This window comes from Gadus macrocephalus, chromosome 15, assembly GCF_031168955.1.
Source record: "Gadus macrocephalus chromosome 15, ASM3116895v1".
Taxonomy (NCBI): Eukaryota; Metazoa; Chordata; class Actinopteri; order Gadiformes; family Gadidae; genus Gadus; species Gadus macrocephalus.
Genome location: NC_082396.1, coordinates 21286244 through 21307237, shown reverse-complemented (window position 1 = coordinate 21307237; position 20994 = coordinate 21286244). Strand labels below are relative to the sequence as shown.

The window sequence follows — 20994 nt, the reverse complement described above, 5'->3', positions numbered from 1 at the left end:
ATGGATATGTTATTGACAGAGCAAGGAGGGGTGTATGCGATGATAGGCACAACGTGTTGTACTTTTATCCCCAATAACACAGCTCCGGATGGGTTGGTGGCCACGGCGCTGGCATGATCACAATCCCTCAGGTTCAAATTGGCAGAGAACTCCGGCATTAATGACCCTTTCACAGGATGGATGGAGAATATGTTAGGTTATGTTATGTTATGTTATGTATGTATGCTGCACGCCTCCTCACTGGTACCCGCTCCAGAGAACACATCACACCTGTCCTCCGTGAACTCCATTGGCTTCCAATTAAACACAGAATCAACTACAAAATCTTACTCATCACCTACAAGGCCCTCAACAGCCTAGCCCCCCCCTACCTTGCCGACCTCCTCCATCACCACGCCCCCTCCCGATTCCTCAGGTCCAATTCTGCCAACCTGCTACAAGTTCCACGGACTGAGCGACGGACTTGGGGTGATCGGGCCTTCTCAGTTGCTGCCCCCACCCTTTGGAATTCACTCCCCTCCCACATCAAAGTCTCTCCAACCCTCTCTTCTTTCAAATCTGCCCTCAAAATATACCTTTTCACACTAGCCTTCCCCACCTAACTCCCACCTTATTCTTCATGTTTAACCTCTGTTTTTCTTTTATTCCTAGTCTGTCTTGCATAGTTTTGATAGGGCAATATGTAAAGCGTCTTAGAGTACCATATTAAGCGCTATATAAATTTCATTTATTATTATTATTATTATTATGTTTGGGAGGTGGAAAGGCATGATCCAGCCAGTGCCCGTCGCGGGAATAATGGCAGTAACCGTGTTAATTGTAGCCAGCTGCCGTTGTATTCCCTGCGCTACTGCATCGGCTGATCACCACAGCAGTGGGCGCTACAGAAGCGCCAAGTGCCATTCAGGCTTACATGGGGATCAGATATGATCCGGTGGAAGTGGACGAGACATCACCTGAGGGGCCCGACCCTATCCAGCTGTAATATGTAGAATAGTCAACACCTATACTATTCTAGTAGTAGCGCCTGTACATAAGATAATCAATATCCCGGATTTACTTGAATAACAATTTCTTTTTAACGAGTGCAACCCGTTATTTCTGTATCATTGCATTGACAATGGGACTGTTGATTTTCTTTGAGACAGTTGTTTACAGGTTTCCTGTTGCTGACACGACGACGATTGAACGCCTGAAGGAGGCTCACATGATGTGAAAGTAACCTCTCTATGTGAGCCGAGCCCTTGACAAGGAGGGACGAGCCATGATGTGAAAGTAACCTCTCTAATTTTTGTACCTTTCACTTTTATGCTAACGAAAATGTTATAACTTTGTCACATATAACTAGAAGGATTAGTTTGGATTTTTATGAATGCTTTTATCCATATGCTTATTGTTGCATTGTTGACGATGACCTGTATTTCCTATGAGACCCACCAAGGTGAATGCCGTCTCAGTATTAGGGGGACGCGTTGTTGTTTATCTCCACTATGGAGTTTTTCCACTTCGGTCGGTGGTGTTGATGATTTTCCTACTTTGACTATGTTCTCGGTGTGGTAAATGGTGCTTATGACTTACAAATCTTATTTTATGGCCATCTGAGATGGCCAAGGAGGGATTGTTACGTATTTTAAGTACATAAGCTGCTCCCACATAGCCATTCGGAAGCAGGATGGAACACACAAGCTGCATTACCCTCACATAGCCAATAGGAAGCAGGATCGAAAACTTAAGCTGCAATAACTACTCCAGCCACAGATGGCAGCAGCTTTAGACAGGGGCGGAGCCATTACGTCACGCCCACTTCTCATAGGCCACGCCCACTTGACGGACGATAGCGTGTGATTCGAAGTGGAGAGGACAGAGACTATAGGTAACCGCGGAGAGAACCGGGCTTAAGCCCGGGGCTTGAAGCTCACGATATTGTCCGACACGCGCGTTAGATACAATTCCCTCCCTTATGCTTCATAGTTACCATACCGAAACATGCCTAATTTAACAAAATGAGTTAAAAGCGACCAAGGATTGGACCACTTTCTTCAAGAAATAACGCAATACATACATGATTTATTTGTATTTGTTTGTACAGGTGCACATGTGGAAATTGTGCGACAATGCAGTCAGAGCCTGAGAACTTATGCTGTCAGCAGGTGCCTCAGGTAACATTAGCAGCTACCTAACCCTTACGTTTGCAGTGCATGATTTCTGATAACATGCCACTGCAGATACTCACCTTATGTTATCCATAATAGGTTACAAGACGTCTGGAACAACTGGATGAAAGGCCTCCCTGTATGATAGACCATCCAGGTGTAGAACCGGTTTGTCTAAATAATAATAAACTAAATAAAGTCAGCCAATGCCACAATTTCACATCATATTTTAACATATAGCCAATTTTTTCATAAGCAGATACTGCATATTATGCATTAATTCACATAAAACATTGTACAGATACAATATACATTTATTGAACGTAGTCATGAATATTTGTGCATCTAAATACAGTATAAGTGAAGAATTCACTGAATTCAATGAGAAAATGAACACACAGATGTTGACATTGTAGAACCTGTTGACTAACAATGTTACATTTTCGTCGTTACAGGTATTTAGCCTATAGAAATTGTGTGAGCTGGTGCTGGGGCTTCCTTGGGCGGAAGATACGGGTTGTTATCCCATCATGCGTTGTTCTTCGTATACACCGGGAGTTTCCTGACGCCCATGGAAGATACGGAGGCTTCAAACCACCCTCCCTTGATTGAATCTGGAGACGTAGCTGGCGATGACCCACCTTGTCTGGATGCTCATATTCTGAAGACAGTTCCGGCGGGATGTTTATCTTCAGAATCTCTGCTCTGTACGATGCTGGGTCGACAAAGACCTTCTCCATGATCATGTCCATCAAATCATTCACATACACACAAAAGGGAATCACTAGTTACTAGATTATTGAACAACTGTTCATGCATTGACATTTTGCACTTTGAATATTTGGTATTATTATTATTGTTATTATTATTGTGTTGGAAGTACCCGAGTTGCAGTACTTTGTCTCATGTTCAATATAATGTTTATTTTCTGAATAAAAAAAAAAGTTGACACTTACGGAATGTCGCCTCAGTCTTCACTGGTTTGGCTCTGCACTCTCCCTTACTGGCCTTAGGAAAGGTCAGTCTGAACATAAGATCCCCTGATGACGTAGTGGCTTGTCCTCTATCAGAATTCTCATTGTAATGCAGTGCAGCCAGGTAGAGTCTATGACATTAAAAAGAAAAATCGAACATGAAAATAATTGGAAGAAATGGGAAAATGTTCACAACAAGTAATCTCAGCTTAATTTACCTGCACAGCATTCCTAGAAATGGATCTACCACATTTTTAGGAGCGAACCACAGGATCACGGCGTGGAATGCCTCCAAAGAGGACGTCTGGTGGTGGGGACTGAGCTTTGCTATATCCCTCAGGACTGTCTTCTTGGTCAGCGCTTTCTCCAGCTTGTAGAATGCAGGAGTTGCTGAAAGACAAAAATATCATACATTCCTACTTATTGGTAATGACTGGACTTGCTGCTAATCAATATAGTTAAACCAGTTTTGAAAAGAGAATGAGACAAACCTCCTGAGAGCCATCTACTTTTGTCTGTTGTGCTGCGAATTGGATGTAGACATTTTGGGAAGAGGGGGTCATCGTGAGTATGAATATCCTGAACATGGTTCAGGAGGGTGGTCCATTTTGTCACTCTCTCCGGCCCAGTTGTTGACGATGCCGCCGTCCAATAGATGTGGTTTCTGATGGCTCGCATCCACGTCTTTACTTTCTGGCAGTCCTTGGTTTTGTCCAGTAGCCTGGACAGCTGTAACAAAAATTATATATTTATGATAGCAGGGCATTCTTAGGAATAAAACATGACTGCACTGTTACAGTACAGGTGCCATGCCGTAATTCCGACGCCTCATTGTTCCGACGTCTCAATGGTCCGAAATATTTCCCATTAGATCGACATGCCACTATGCCGGCGGTTCAATGTTCTGTAAACGGAACCCATTGGTCCGAAGGTCCGTTTGTCTGACTTTTCAAAAAGGAGGCGCATTAGGCCGACGGTTCAATATGCCGAATAGGCCAAGGCGCAATTCCACATGTGTGATTATGAAACCGAAAATAAAAGACGATGTAGGCTAAGTTCCAGCAGTGCACTTCACCAAGCCAGACTGTTGCTGTGGGCTTGAACGGTCACAAGAGGTGAATTTACGAAGCGCACGTTATACAAGGACTAATACTTTTCCCGTAAAGAAGTCAAACGCTGAGTGAAAAACAAATACAATCTTTATCTTTAGTAGCTGTGTGTGGGCCTATATGTGTTGTTTCCTGTGTTTACAGTGGGCTTTTAGCCTGAATAATTTCGCTGGTATTGATTTAGTCAAACTTATACCTCATACCGTGTACTAAGTCACAAGTGTGTGTGTGTGTGTGTGTGTGTGTGTGTGTGTGTGTGTGTGTGTGTGGAGAATTAGACCTACGCTCTCTGTCCATGGGGCTGAAACACCGTGTCGAAATGAAGCGCTGTCACTTTGCTCTCCAATATTCAGCGTGAACGTGATATGTAGGCCTATGTTGTATTTTGGATACTGGTCTCATGTATTTTGGAGACCAATTGGTTCCGTTTTCGGAACATTGAACCGTCGGCATAGTGGCATGCCGATCTAATGGGAAATATTTCGGGCCATTGAGACGTCGGAACAATGAGGTGTCGGAATTACGGGCAGGCCCCACAGTACAAACACTACCAACCTTCACTTCTGTAATGTGAATGAAGAGTGTTCAAAGAGAGTTGTGTGAAGGCCTGTCGCGATATGCAATAAATCAATTAATTGCGTGATAAATTAAAATGAGCGATCATTTTTTGCCAGCCGCAATAATTTCCATTCGCACTCTTTTTTTTAAATCATTGCTTTATTTGCCTAATCTGAAAAGAAATCTATGCCATAAACAGAAATATTATAGGCCTTTATTACACGGGTCTTCTGAATGCCGTGGAACGCTCCGTTCACTTACATGGGTAGTAGTCCGGTAACTTGTCAACCCCAGCGTCTTCGGTTGTTAAGCAACGTCACGTCTTTGGCGGACTATTTCTCTAACGAATAAATTGTAAAAAGACACACCATGTGAGGTTATTTTTTCGTCTTGGCAAGTAGCCTTGTAATAAGCGGGATAATGTATAGAACGTCGCCGGTCATTCAGGGCGAAGCAAGACACCTCCGCTGCGCGTCGGTCGCCTGTTCGCCCTGTCGGGGCTTATTTTCCCGATAATGACCGGCGTTCCATGCATTATATATCATCTCATCTCATCTCATCATCATCCGCTTATCCGGGGTCGGGTCGCGGGGGGAGCAGCTCAAGCAGGGGGCCCAGACTTCCCTTTCCCGGGCCACATTGACCAGCTCTGACGGGGGGATCCCGAGGCGTTCCCAGGCCAGTGTTGAGATATAATCTCTCCACCTAGTCCTGGGTTTTCCCCGAGGTCTCCTCCCCACTGGACGTGCCTGAAACACCTCCCAAGGGAGGCGCCCAGTGGGCATCCTTGCCAGATGCCCGAACCACCTCAGCTGACTCCTTTCTAAGTAAAGGAGCAGCGGCTCTAATCCGAGTTCCTCACGGATGGCTGAGCTTCTCACCCTATCCCTAAGGGAGACGCCAGCCACCCTTCTGAGAAAACTCATCTCGGCCGCTTTTACCCGCGATCTCGTCCTTTCGGTCATCACCCAACCCTCATGACCATAGGTGAGGATAGGAACGAAGATCGACCGGTAGATCGAGAGCTTTGCCTTGCGGCTCAGCTCTCTTTTCGTAACAACGGTGTGGTAAAGCGAACGCAATACCGCCCCCGCTGCTCCGATTCTCCGGCCAATCTCACGCTCCTAGTACCCTCACTCGCGAACAAGACCCCGAGGTACTTGAACTCCTTCACTTGGGCTAAGGACTCATCATCTCACATGCATTATATATATTTATATATATTATATATATTTAGCAGGGTAGGCCTAAGTAACAAATGTTGGGTTGAAATCGGGCTCCGGCTCATAATTACAGGGCACAACGAATAAACCCCCTCGTCAAGTGTCAGTCACTTGTTGCATGGTCTGTGTGGGAGGCGGAGCCCTGGCGCATGTTTATTATTTTTTGAAGCGCAATCGCGTTTACATCCTGTAAACGCGTGTTCCAATTTTATTTATTGTTTTTGGTGGTGTTTCGTTTTTATGCAAGAGCATTTTTTGTTAATAATAGATTGTTTTTGGTTGTTTTGTTAATTTATTCTGGATATTTTAAATGTCTTCCAGACGTCCAGTCCCAGTGATCTTTAAAAATAAAAGTTTATTGATCTTCGGAAGGGTGTACTTTATCATTATATTAGTTGAAAAACGGCAATATTATCGCTTATCGCAATAATTTCTGGGGCAATTAATCGCCCAGAAAAAATTGTTATCGTGACAGGCCTAGTTGTGTGCCAACATGGTGTCTCTGAGGTGGCTCAGTATTGCAGCCAATATCCCTTGTAGCAGGTAACGCCGATGATGCATGATGCTCTGAGAAAAAAAAAAGATGTCAACCTTATCTTGCATGTATAGCTCTGGGTCGTTTTAATATCAAGCATAACTATAATATACAAATTATATTCACCGTGTATATATAATTACTATTCACATTAAAAGGAATTGCATACATTCTCCCTGTACCTTTAGATACCTCCCTTCCTCTCTCTGGATCGGAGCTTCGTTGGTATTTGAATTGCCATTGTAGCCACGAAATCTGATACTCAGGCCATGTCTATCGAATGACTTCTTTGTTATGTAGATTCTGTTAACTGTCTTGCAGTCTCATCGATGGTCACTGCAACGTTCACCCATTGTCTCACTGAATGTATCCTTGGTAGCTTTGCAGCATGTGCTTTCCCTAGCCTTTCATCGTTTTCAATGGAAAAACTCACGCCACAACACGCACAAGTTCATGCTAATCTACTAAAGAAACACACAGCTAATTATTTGTATACTTACATGTCCCTCGTCTGCAGGTATTCCACGCAAAGTTGGAAGGGACCCCTCGTTGAGATAAAGTTTCACAGCTAATCTTTCCATGTACTGACCGAAGTTGGAGAAACAGTCAGTCGTAAAGTGGTTAGCACAGACCAACAGGTTTTTGCCAACTGTAGCCGGGACTTCGCCTTCAAAAATGAAATCACGTCGCTCTTGACACGAAAGAGGGATTTGTGGACGTCCATACAGCCAACAACAGAACACCTCTTGTGAATCCTCGACATGATGAATTCCAAACATGCAACACAATAGGCCGTATCTTACTTATACTCTGATTGAAGGGGGGTGGGGAAGTGGGAGGTCATATTCAAATGAGCGCCCCTTCCTACGTAGGAAGGGGCGCTGAAACTGACTCGCTCGTTTGGTAGCTTGCGGCGGGCTGCTTCCAGAAATGCGTATCTTACTCAAAAAATAATAGACAGACTTTTTTTCAAAGTTTGTATGCGTGTGGGAGCACCATATACCCATAACAACACCCCAATCCCAGGAAAAGTGCTGTTTTCATATTATGTCCCCTTAAGAAGAACAGAAGATGTGCTTACAGTAAAAAACCACACTAGGGAAGATTCCACACATTGACTCTGGATCATGTGGTACATGAAGTAGTAGTCCATGTGTTCATCCAGGTTAAATGAGGAGGTAGAACTTTACCTCATCAGCTTACCTAAATACACTGCTGAATCTGTCACCATGAACCTGTTGTGGTTGATTCGTTGCAAACTGCCGTCCCTCTGTTCCCTCGGGCTGAAGAACCTCTACACACACACAAATACGCACGGACACACAAACACACACATTGAAAGACCCATCAATAGGGTTAACTTGGTTATAGCACTTGGATAGCACTTGGTTCATTAAATAATGCTCTCATGCTGCTCACGGCCTCTAAGGAGCAGTTGCTCTGCTCCATGCAGAGGCTACGGAGGGACCAGATGAAGTTGAAGGTTAGAGGGTTGGTGTGCTCCCAGCAGCTGACCAGCATGTGGACCCGCACCCGCCGCAGGATCAGGGCGTCGCGGATCAGACCGTCGATGCGAGACCAGTACCTAAAAAAGATGCACACACATCATGTGTGACGACCGCACCATTCTTGGGCCCAGTTTCCCAAAAGCATCGTTAGCCTAAGTGGTTTGTGAAGTTTGTTGTACGAGCATCAAACAGTTTACACACCATTTCCCGAAAGCATCGCAAATTTTTTTTTTTATTTTTTTTTTATAATTGGAAATACGAGGTACCAAGGCAGCAGCTTCTCTTGTTTCTTTTAAAATTTTCGCTTACCTACTCCACTTAGAGTTCGCCGTTGCTCCATGCAGGCCCGGCTCTGGGCATAGGCAGTATAGGCGAATGCTACGGGCGCATCCATCCGCCGGGGGCGCCGAAAATATGGGATTCTTTTTTTTTTTCTTTTTTTTTTAATACTGTATTCATCTAACTTTAACTTCAATGTTTATATTTCTTAATACCAGTAGTTATTTCGAAATAAATATTAGACAACATAACATAACATGCAAAATAAAAGAGCGCCCTAGTTTCCACTTCCTCCGATTTTGGATTCAATTTAAAATAAAATACCCTGTTATTCCAGGCTCATTTCACTGCAGGGCGATAGTTCAAGACCCCATAGGGTCACCCAAGAAGTTTCAGGACATTCTGATGTGTAGTTCCAAAATAAAAGCCCACCAAATATGAGACATATTACATATGATTTTGGATTCAATTTAAAAGAAAATGCCCTGTTATTCCAGGCTCATTTCACTTCAGGGTTATAGTTCAACCCCCCATAGGGTAACCCACGAAGTTTCAGAACATTCTGATGTGGAGTTTCAAAATAAAAGCCCACGAAGAATTCCAATATGAGACATATTAAATATGATTTTGGATTCAATTTAAAAGAAAATGCCCTGTTATTTCAGGCCATTTCACTTCATGGTTATAGTTCACGACCCCATGGGGTCACGCAAGAAGTTTCAGAACATTCTGATGTGGAGTTTCAAAATAAAAGCCAACCAAAATGTCCAATATGAGACATATTACATATGATTTTGGATTAAATTTAAAATAAAATGCCCTGTTATTCCAGGCTCAGGGCGATTGTTCAAGACTCCATAAGGTCACCCAAGAAGTTTCAGGACATTCTGATGTGTAGTTTCAAAATAAAAGCCCACTAGATATTGAAATATGAGACATTAGATATTATTTAGGTATGATTTTTGGATTATATTTAAAAGGAAACGCCCTGTTATTCCAGACTCATTCCACTTCAGGGTCATAGGTCAGAACCCCATAGTGATACTCAAGAAGTTTCAGGATATTCTGATGCGTAGTCTCAAATTAAAAGCCCACTAGATATTGAAATATGAGACTTATATTTCAATATCTAGTGGGCTTTTAATTAGAAATTACACATCATAATATCCTGAAACTTCTTGGGTGACACTATGGGGTCTTAAACTTTGACCCTGAAGTGGAATGAGTCTGGAATAACAGAGAGTTTCCTTTTAAATTGAAACCAAAAAAATATGTAATATGTCTCATATGTCAAAATCTAGTGGGCTTTTAACTTGAAACTACACATCAGAATACCCTGAAACTTCTTGGGTGACACTATGGGGTCTTAAACTGTGACCCTGAAATGGAATGAGTCTGGAATAACAGGGAGTTTCCTTTTAAATTTAAACCAAAGAAATATATGTAATAAGTCTCATATTTCAATATCTAGTGGGCTTTTAATTTGAAACTACACATCAGAGTATCCTGAAACATCTTGGGTATCACTATGGGGTTGTGAACTATAACCATGAAGTGAAATGAGCCTGAAATAACAGGGCATTTTCTTTTAAATTGAATCCAAAATCATATGTAATATGTCTCATATTGGAATTCTTGGTGGGCTTTTATTTTGAAACTCCACATCAGAATGTTTTGAAACTTCGTGGGTTACCCTATGGGGTTTTGAACTATAACTCTGAAGTGAAATGAGCCTGGAATAACAGGGCATTTTCTTTTAAATTTAATCCAAAATCATTTGTAATATGTCTCAGATTGGAATGTTTGGTGGGCTTTTATTTTGAAAGTAAATACCACAACGGCCGTACACTTCCTTTGATAGTATTTGCTTTTATTGACTGTCTTTTTGTATGTACCCGACGAATGCTTTTATTTTAAACTAGTTCTGAGACGCTATTACCGTAATGGCTAGTATATACAGGTACGGCAAAAAACTGGGTCGGCTGGCTTGACCGCCAATCTCGATGAGTCGGCTGGCATGACCGCAGTTAAAAGGGGTAGGGGGCACCAGCAAAAATCTTGCCTAGGGCACCAAATTGGTCAGAGCCGGCCCTGGCTCCATGTTTATATCACAATGACTTGTTTGCGACCTGTTCGTGACCGGTCTGAAATTCACAAACTGAAACAGTGCCCCCTAGTGACCTTTTTTTTTTTTTTTACTCAGTAGTAATAGGCCTACTATTTCTGTTTTCGCTTGAATTTTTGTGTTTCTCTTGCTTTGACAATGCAACATTAAAAGTTACTAAGTGACTTCATACAGAAGCTCTGGCTTATGGCGCCCCTGAGCGCTTGGGCCCCTGGGCCTATTGCCGGTATGCCTGTGCGATAATCCACCCTTGCCTACAGAGCCCATTTCAGCACCGTGTCTTGGACAGTTATAAGCCTACGACATTGTTAGAGCAGTGCATGCGCGTTCATGTTAAGAGGATCATTTTACAAATGTTCGAAAGATCATTCATGAGAATGTTCGTACGAACGTGGATCCATCGTTATCAGGAAACTGGGCCCTGGTTGGTTTGGCGGTTGTGGTTCTGTTGTGTTTCACTAGGGTTTCCCTTTTGTCTCATGTGGGTTCTTGTTGTGGTTCAATATCCCAATCTTGATATCGTGGATGTTAGCTGTACTATAAAGCTTTCTGCATGTCAAACACCAACCCCATCTTTAGGATTTTAGCTGAGGTTTGCTGATTCAAAACAACAACAATAAACTTAAGGGGACTTCGGCCACCAACAGGTCAGGAGAGCCTTTGTCCCGATGTTTCTTACCACACACACACACACACACACACACACACACACACACACACACACACACACACACACACACACACACACACACACACACACACACACACACACTTTCAATGCAACATGCTTCAGTACTTCAACATTATAAGCCCTAACTCTCTGGTTGTATCCTCTGTGGGCGGAGCAGCAGAGCTGTGAGTGCTGACCTGTGGGCTCCGCTCTTCAGCAGGGGCAGGTAGTCAGTGATGGAGATGTAGAGGAAGCTGTGTGCCTCCTGTATGACCCGGCTGATGGCCTCCAGGTCGCTGCTGCGGTCCCTGGGGATCAGCAGGCTGGGGGAGGTCTGGGAGCGGAGCAGAGGGTGGGTTCAACAATGTGCACCGTACACCATCACACTGTCCTACAAACTACACTGTCAAACTATGCTACACACCGTGCACCATCACACTCTGCTACACACCGTACACCATCACACTCTGCTACACACCATAACACTTTGCTACACCTGTTCATCACTCCCATTCTGGCCTCCTTGCACAGGCTCCCAGTTCTTTTTAGGATTCAGTTTAAAGTTGTATTATCTGTTTTTAAGGCATTTAATGCTCTGGCCCAAACCTATATAACCTACCTTGTAAAGCCCCACTCATTCCAAAGGTCCTTTAGATCCTCAAAGAAAGGGGATTTAGCGCTCACGGCTAAAACAGAGGGGTGATAGAGCCTTTGCAGTTGCTGCTCCATGTCTGCGAGACCATCTCCCCTTGGATACTAGATCTGCCCCCTCTATATTAGCCTCCAAATTCAGGCAAAAATCCCACCTTAACTCTCTGGCCATCCTTGTTCCCTAAGGCCTTGTTAACATCTAGCGTTTTTTTAAATCTGCCAGCGCTTGTTTTACATTATATTCCTATGGAGCAGAGCGTTTCTGGAAAAAGTCACTGCCGTTTTTTTAAACGTCTCGGGAAGAAAGCGGCCAACGTCAGGCGTCTTTTTGGCAACTGACCATTCACAAGCGGAACATTGACACTTCCTCACGAAGGAAACTCCAAACTGTCATAACAAGAAACAATGGCGGACAAATCACTCGGGAAAGTGCCGGTGGAGCGGTTAATAGTTGAAATTACAGAACATGTCGAGATCTACGACATGTCTAATGGGCTCTAGCCTGGATACGTAGTAGGCGAGTAACGTTGGGTCTAGAATGGGTTTGTTGGTAGGCGATAGAAAAAACGCTCTCGGCGCTTTTAAGCTAAGGCCACACTGCACGCGTTACTAGGGTTAAAAAACGTGCATAACGCGCCTAACTTGACGCTTGATCATTGTGTGTCACAAAGAGTCATTACGTGCGCATGTCGTGTCAAACGCCACTTACTCGCCGCTTTAACGCGTGTAATGCGTCTACGCGCCTACTCCAATGGTTCCCTATGCAAAAATGCAGATTTTCAACGCCAACGCGCGTACAGTGTGGCCTTACCTTAATGCTACGGCCACACCAAAAGCGTTACTCGCATTGGATAACGCGTGTAACGTGCCTAACTTGACGCTTGATCATTGTGTGTCACAAAAATGATTCAACGCTCCTAACGCGGCTGTGGCTGAGCTGGATTTAGGAGTCTGAGATAGGAAACCCAAACGCCGCCCTGTTTGGGTGCATGATAGAGTTTAGATCGGGTTAGATTAAATAATCTCGGATATAAATAACAATAATCGGGTTAAATAACTTCACATGGTGTGTCTGATGTGTTTCCAGAATTCGTAGTGTTGATCAGCAGAGATATAGTCCGCCAAGACGTTGAGGTTGCTTAGCAACCAGAGACGCTGTCCATGCAAGTGAATGGAGCGTTCCCTCTTCGTCATAACTACCAAACCAAACATCCTTCACATTCACCGAGCGAACTTTCTGAAAGTAAAATGCACATTTCTCGCGAAAAATGTTTACATAAACGCATTTAATGGTGTAACTATGTTACTATTTCCACCCAGAATAAAGAAAGATGTCGGCCGTATGCTTCTGTGCAAGCGTCACTACTCTCTGCCAGTGACGTCGGGTCAAGCTCCACGCTGATTGGCTATCACGGCTAAAGGCCCTTACATAGTCGACGCAACGCTACGCTTACGCGTCCAAAAGGCTACGCGACGCGACGCTTCAGCCGCCATTAAGCGTCGAAGCGTAGCAAAACGCGTCCTCCAAATTTTTGATACGCGATGCGCCGATCCATGCAATACCAAGCGTAGTCGGTGGGGGCGATACTGCAAATATTGTACATTATTAGACTACTATAGGTTATATTTACAGAAGAACATGAGAGGATGCGGGAACGTGATAAGAATGACTTGACGTCTCTTTTACTAATTATCTGTGCCAATTTATGCGAACCCTTCCACAGGGTCAAAGGGCTATTTTGATGCGCAACATCAAACAGCTGATGCGGGATTGTGAGCCATTTTAATGATCTTCTTGTCACCCGATATTCGTTCTATTACTGGCCTTATTTGTTTTACTGTTAGCCTATTTGAATTAATTACGTAATGTTTTGTGTTCACGTTCAATTTGAAACATAAGTTCAGTAGCCTCTTTGAGTGAATGAAATTTGAATGTATGGTGGGACTTTCTGTATTTGATAAATAAACCCCTTTTCTCTAATAATGTTGGCTACCATATAATTTCTGTGGACATTATGCGCTATAGCTTAAAGCCTTTGGCTATAGGCCTACACTTAAATAATTCATTCATCTGTCAAGGCAATAGCTCGTTGTATAAACATTTTATATGGATATGAATTAATGAGTTTGACGTAAACCAAATTAGGTAACTTGTGTAACATAACTAATGAATCAAAAGTCATGCTTCCAAGTGACCAATGTATATACATTTATTGGTCAGTGCGCATACCCAATCGTAGCACATTGTACTGGTGGGGAAACACGCCAGCATCTGACAAAAAATAATCTGCCAGCTGCTCCCTGACAAGGGCCGGTTTTGGTGAGAGTCGGGAAGATATCGGATGACTCGCGAAAGGAGATCATCAAACTTTGGTGCCGACATCCGAAAATACTGGAAATGCCTCTCCTCGTCCATGCTTCGCATTGGAAGCGCCAGAGAAACAAATTCCCCACCCTGATCTCGTGTGGTATTTAAAGGGCGCACATACCACCGCCTATCTCTGCGCTTCATCACTCTTCTTCCGTAGCCACTTTGATCGGAACGTCACCTCGAACGTCCCCCCGCGAAAACACCGGTGACTCTGCTGCCACCCATGGCGTGAGTGGTGTATTGCATGTCATGCATTCGCGTATGCTGTGTAGACTATGAAAGGAAGCGCGTCGCTCGCGTCACTCACGTCGTTTACGTGCGTTGCTCGCGTCGACTATGTAACGGCCCTAAGCATCACGCACTGGAGCATTGAAAGTTCAGTTTTTTGAACTCCGGGCGCGTTACTGCGTTTACGTGCGTAATTACGTGCGTCTGCCACGTCTAACGGTGCAGCCACACCAAACGCGTTAAGGCCGATCCATACCTCCGGATACGGACAGTTTCGTTTGGTCCCGGAGGTGTTTCGTCCGTAAATGGGTCCGTCGCCTCTGAGCTTACGAATCCGGAGTGCTCCGGGAGAACCGGAGCAATACCACCGGAAATCGAGGCGGCAGTATATGGTCAAAAGTCAGACCAATCGCAAATATAAACCAAACAAAGAAGAGAGAACGGGACATTTAAAAAAATGGCTCAAAATTTGGAGGAGAGGATCTGCGAGTTGGTGAGGGGGTATCCCCACCTGTTTGATTGTACCGTGCCAGGGCATCGCGACAAAAAAAAAAGTATTAACAGCTGGGAGGAAATGCCGTTGAACTGCCCGTGAAAAATGTTAAAATAAAATGGAATCTTGCAAGGGACAGATTTGTCCGAGCACATAATAAGGACATGTCAAAGAAGAGTGGGGATGCTGCTGGGGGCCCAGAACATCCCATCTTGAAACAATTGGCGTGGCTGAAGGTGCACATCAGACACCGAAACACCTCGTCCAACTTTGATGTAAGTAGGCCTAGGCCTATCTTTTATGTCTGCTTTGTAAAATGATTAATGTTGTTGAGTTGTTTGCTGTCGTTTCTACCTATTTACCGGGTCTATTGAAACACTTTTAATCAAACATACTTTAGAAATAAACTGTACAAGACTGAAAGACAATCTTCTTTCACTAGTAATCTACATCTGTCCTCTGTCAAATACAGTTGGATCCACAATCCTTGCCATCTCACCAATGAAAATATTTTATAAACAAAGAATGTTGTGTTGGAGTTTAGAGTTAATGATATATATATTTTTTACTTCTAATAGACTCAAGATCAAGCTGAGGAGGAGGAGGCGGCGGAGGAGGCGGCGGAGGAGGCGGCAGCGGCGGAGGTGGCCAGTTCACAGCCTGGATCGTCTTCAGCCCCACCACCGACACCATCACCTCCACCACCAACTGATGTGGGAAGCCTCCTCCCTTCTCAGAGCTCTCACCCTGGAGCCACGAAGAGGAGGAGGAGAACTACAGAGGTGGCTCCGGATCCTGTCGATGCAGCACTGCTGGAAACACTGCAGGAGTGGCGGCGTGAGGAACGGGAGAGTAAAAATGTGTTCACGAGTTTCACGGGCTACCTGAACACCGTTCTTCAGGACCTTCCAGCCACAGATGGCAAAAAGCTGATGAAGGAGATCCAGCAGCTAATGCTGAATTATTTATAGGGGTGTACATTATGTTCTGTTCCAAATATATATTTTTTTCATTATATTATTCGACGGCTATTTAAAATGTTAAGTGCCTTTGACACTGTTGCACATTTAATTTTTATTTATTATGTTATGTTCCCAAATGTTCTATCTATATTGAAGACCCCTGAATTGTATTGTTTTTGTACTGTTGTTTAAGTTAAGTGCCTTTGATACAGTTGCACTTTAGTGCTAAAAATAAATAAATTAGCACACTAATAACATTTGTTGGTTATTTATGTTCGGTTATGCCCAGAGATTGTATATACAATGTATGGTTTAAAGAACAAATTTTATTCAAACAAAAAACAGACTGTCCCTGACAGTAACACATACATTAAATCAAACATCTTCATGCAGCGTGCCACGTCTGACATGCCTGTCCTGCCAGTCAATCCTGCCTGGCTCTGTCTGAAAGTACTCTTTGAAGAGTTCCCTGACAGCCATGCCATCCTGGTTGGCTCTTGCGGCTGTGATGCGTCGGGTGCGAATAAGGTTGGTGTCTCCCTGGACCACCTGTCGCCATTCTCCAGGTGCACCATCCCCGTCGACCATTCCTGGGGGTATGTAGCGGTTTTGTTCAGGCAGGGATTGGTCTCCTTTTGATAAAAAGTTGTGGAGAGCCACACAAGCCTTCGTGACATCCTCAGCTGTGTCAATGGAACACTCCATAGCCCTTCCCAGTATTCGCCACCTGGCAGCAAGGATGCCAAAGGCATTTTCAATGACCCGCCTTGCCCTTGAGTGCCGGTAATTGTACACCTTCTGGTCCTGAGACAGTTGTTGAGATCCTATTAACAGAACATTCTTATTAGAAAACCTTGGTCCTTCTTGAACCAATAATACAAATGCAGCAAGAGCTAAAGAGCATGCTATAGAGCCATATTAAGTCAGGCAATAAATGTATGCTTGCAAGTTCAAGGAGTTCTGTGAAATTAAATAGTCTAGGTGGGCTGAAGTTGTGGTTCTTATAATCAGAAGAGATGTTGCAACAATGGACAGAAGGTATTGCTGTGAGAGCCTTGAGGCTGTAGTTTAATAAAATAATTGATTCATTCGTTTTAATGTGTGTGGCAGTTTGGGTAATATACATTAAACTAGTTAGCATGGAAACACATTTTATTGTTGTAGTGGTCTATATAAGTTGATATATTTAATTTGATAGGCTATTCCATTCACTTACCTGGGTATGGGCGCATGATGTTGACCTTCTGGGGGAAGGCCTCATCCGCAACAAAAACAGGCGGTGTCAGCACATCTGTCCCAGGCAGAGGCGCGTGTGGCGGCAGAGGGAGTTGTCCCTGAATGAGCTGCGCTCCAAACTCCGTCCGACCAAAGACCCCAGCATCACTTTCCCTGCCGAAGGCTCCGATGTCGATGAAGGTGAAGCGGTAATTGGCATCACAGACAGCCATCAAAATAAAGCTAAAATAACCTTTATAGTTGAAAAAGGTACTGCCACTGTTGGCTGGCGCTTTGACGCGGACGTGCTTGCCATCAATTGCTCCAATACAATTGGGGTAATCCCACTTCGTCCAGAAGTCATCGCTGATAGCCCCCCATTGCGCGACTTGCGGAAACTGAACCTCTTCCTTCAGCCCAGCCCACAGAGCCTCCTTAATGATATTGCTGACCGTTGCATTGCCCAATTTGTAGCTGGCTGCCAGGGCTTGCTGGCTGATCCCTGCTGCCAGAAAACGGAGTGTGACCGCCAGACGCTCAGCATCGCTCACGGGCGCTCTGTGGGACGCAGCATGGTGTATCCTCGGGGCTACCAGGCCGAGCAATCTATCAAAAGTAACGGCAGACATCCTAAAGTATTGGAAGTGCCTTTCGTCGTCTAGCTCTCTCATCGGCAAAACTAAAGAAACAAACTCGCCGTTAATGTGACGGTTCTCATTGAGCGGTCTCACATGCCACCGCCGCTTACACTTTTTGCGCCTTTGTCTGCGATTTCTGATGAGACAAAGTAACATCAACTCCTGTACAGATGGCATGTTTGAGACTGATAGATTTTGAGATTGTCGATGCCGGTATTTATTGACTGGACAGGGCCCTCTAGAGGATTTATTGCGCAACATCCATAACAAGTGCAGTGACTGTCGTTTCAAAAATTAACGGCATCGACAATCGCAAACATGACATCTGTAGAGATGATTTTGCTTTGCGTCATCCGAAATTGGCAAAAAAAAAGTGCAAAAAGTGTGCGGTGGCATGTGACACCCCTCACCAACCCGCAGATTATCTCCTCAAAATGTTGTTAAATGACCAGTTACAACTCATTGCCAAAGCAGGGGAACAATAACAATAAAATAAAAATGTCAGGTATATAGTATAATATAGGTACAAAACGTAAAATACTATATATATAGGCTATATATATATATCAGATATTATACTAGCCTACTCTATCTATTTTCGCGAATTGTCTGACTTTAACTCTATACTGCCGCCTCGAATTCCGGTGGCATTGCTCCGGTTCTCCCGGAGCACTCCGGATTCGTAAGCTCAGAGGCGACGGACCCATTTACGGACGAAACACCTCCGGGACCGGACGAAACTGTCCGTATCCGGAGGTATGGATCGGCCTTTACTCACGTTGGATAACGCGAGTAACGCGCCTAACTTGATGCTTGATCATTGTGTGTCACAAAAATGGTTCAACGCGCCTAACGCGCCTTGTGGCTGCGCTGGATTTAGGAGTCCGAGGTAGGAAACCCAAACGCCACCGTGTTTGGGTGCATGATAGAGTTTAGATCGGGTTAGATTAAATAATCTCGGATATATAACAATAATCGGGTTAAATAACTTCATAAGTGTGTCTGGTGTGTTTCCAGCATTCGTAGTGTTGATCAGCAGGTGCCATGCCGTAATTCCGACGTCTCAATGGTCCGAAATATTTCCCATTAGATCGACATGCCACTATGCCGACGGTTCAATGTTCCGAAAACGGAACCCATTGGTCCGAAGGTCCGTTTGTCCGACTTTTCAAAAAGGAGGCAATTCCACATTTGTGATTGAAACCAAAAATAAAAGACGATGTAGGCTAAATTCCAGCAGTGCACTTCACCAATCCAGACTATTGCTGTGGGCTTGAACGGTCACAAGAGGTGAATTTATGAAGCGCACGTTATACAAGGACTAATACTTTTCCCGTGAAGAAGTCAAACGGTGAGTGAAAAACAAATGACATTTTTATCTTTAGTAGCTGTGTGTGGGCCTATATGTGTTTACTGTGTTTACAGTGGGCTTTTAGCCTAAATCATTTCGCTGGTATTGATTTAGTCAAACTTATACCTCATACCGTGTGTGTGTGTGTGTGTGTGTGTGTGTGTGTGTGTGTGTGTGTGTGTGTGTGTGTTCGTGCCCGTGTTGAGAATTAGACCTATGCTCTCTGTCCATGGGGCTGAAACACCGTGTCGAAATGAAGTGAAGCGTTGTCACTTTGCTCTCCAATATTCATCGTGAACGTGATATGAAGGCCAATGTAGTATTTTGGAGAGAGCGAGAGAGAGCGAGAGAGAGCGAGAGAGAGCGAGAGAGAGCGAGAGCGCGAGCGAGATATAAAACTCTTTATATGTAGGCCTATTCGGCTGTCGGCCTAATGTGCCTCCTTTTTGAAAAGTCGGACAAACGGACCAATGGGTTCCGTTTTCGGAACATTGAACCGTTGGCATAGTGGCATGTCGATCTAATGGGAAATATTTCGAACCATTGAGACGTCGGATCAATGTGTTGTCGGAATTACAGGCAGGCCCCGATCAGGTGCGATATAGTCCGCCAAGACGTTGAGGTTGCTTAGCAACCAGAGACGCTGTCCATGCAAGTGAACGGAGCGTTCCCTCTTCACTATCAAACCAAACATCCTTCACATTCACCGAGCGAACATTATGAAAGTAAAATGCACATTTCTCGCAAAAAATGTTTACATAAACGCATTTAATGGCGTAACTGTGTTACTATTTCCACCCAGAATAAAGAAAGATGTCGGCCGTATGCTTCTGTGCAAGCGTCACTACTCTCTGCCAGTGATGTCGGGTCAAGCTCCACGCTGATTGGCTATCGCGGCTAAGCGTCACGCGTTGGAGCGTTGAAAGTTAAATTTTTTGAACTCCGGGCGTTGGTGCGTTGGGCGCGTTACTGCGTTTACGTGCGTAATTACGTGCGTCTGCCGCGTCTAACGCCCCTAACGCAACGCTTCAACGTGTGTAACGCGTCACCGCGCCTAGACCAATGGTTCCCTATGCAAAAATGCCGATATTCGACGCCCATAACGCGAGTAACGCGGTTGCTGTGGCCGTACCTTAACGCCCCTAACTCAACGCTTGAACGCGTGTAACGCGTCTACGCGCCTATACCAATGGTTCCCTATGCAAAAATGCCGATTTTCGACGCCCCAAACGCGAGTAACGCGGTTGGTGTGGCCGTACCTTTAGGGTAAAAAAACGCTGCCAGCTTTTCTTTTTGTTGAAAAAAAAAGTCGGCTCAACTTTTCCCTATTACAAAAAACGCTAGATGTGAACACGGACTAAGGCCGTGTTCACATCTAGCGTTCTTTTAAATCTGCCAGCGCTTGTTTTACATTATATTTCTATGGAGCAGAGCGTTTCTGGAAAAAGTCAACGCCTCTCCCAGCATTTTATTCTGCCATACGGAGCGTTGAAAAAAGTTCTACTTTCAGGAAGAAAGCGGCCGACGTCAGCCGTCTTTTGGGCAACTGACCAATCACAAGCGGACACTTCGTCACGAAGGAAACTCTCAACTGTCAAAACAAGAAACATTGGCAGACAAATCACTCGGGAAAGTGCCGTTGGAGCGATTAGTGTTGCCACCCGTCCCGTTTTTCCCAGAATTGTTCTCTTTTTTCACCAGCTGTCCCGCTGGGAGAGGCGTTTGAAAAAGATGTGTTTTCATCTTCTGCTCATGATTTATTTGAAAGTCATCCAACATGTGTTTCCTGTGTGCGGGCGGCGTGACGTCCGCCCGCTGCAGTAGGAAAGACGGAGGACCCCTGGTGAGTATTGGGTTTCCTCACAGGGCTGTGATGGATGATGGACCTCCTCCGAGGTCCATCATCCCACCCACAGCCTGCCGACCCAATCGTTCACAGGCTATCCTCTAC

General features: G+C 44.5%; 2 protein-coding genes and 1 long non-coding RNA gene across 4 annotated transcripts in view; all 3 read right to left on the bottom strand.

Annotated features, from left to right (window-relative positions):
• The window catches only part of pld5 (phospholipase D family, member 5), a 209951-nt gene that overhangs the window by 35303 nt on the left and 153654 nt on the right, over window positions 1–20994 (bottom strand). Inside the window, exons 7-9 of the mRNA XM_060074005.1 lie at window positions 11332–11468; window positions 7972–8137; window positions 7756–7846 (exon numbers count right to left, since the gene is read on the bottom strand). Coding sequence (XP_059929988.1) covers window positions 7756–7846; window positions 7972–8137; window positions 11332–11468 — 394 coding nt within the window. The remainder of the gene's footprint in view (window positions 1–7755; window positions 7847–7971; window positions 8138–11331; window positions 11469–20994) is intronic.
• On the bottom strand, window positions 3034–4838 carry LOC132473762 (uncharacterized). Of its 2 annotated transcripts, none has more exons than XR_009529472.1 (4): window positions 4792–4838; window positions 3619–3856; window positions 3346–3543; window positions 3034–3258 (listed from the first exon to the last, which is right to left on the bottom strand). It is a non-coding gene; the product is annotated as an uncharacterized LOC132473762 (long non-coding RNA). The 2 variants fall into 2 exon arrangements; XR_009529471.1 differs by having other exon boundaries at window positions 3036–3258; window positions 3346–3517.
• Window positions 16168–17437, bottom strand: LOC132473757 (uncharacterized). The gene is made up of 2 exons (XM_060074018.1): window positions 17056–17437; window positions 16168–16663 (listed from the first exon to the last, which is right to left on the bottom strand). Exons 1-2 carry the CDS (start codon window positions 17285–17287, stop codon window positions 16215–16217), a joined length of 681 nt encoding a protein of 226 aa, XP_059930001.1. The 5' UTR covers window positions 17288–17437; the 3' UTR covers window positions 16168–16214.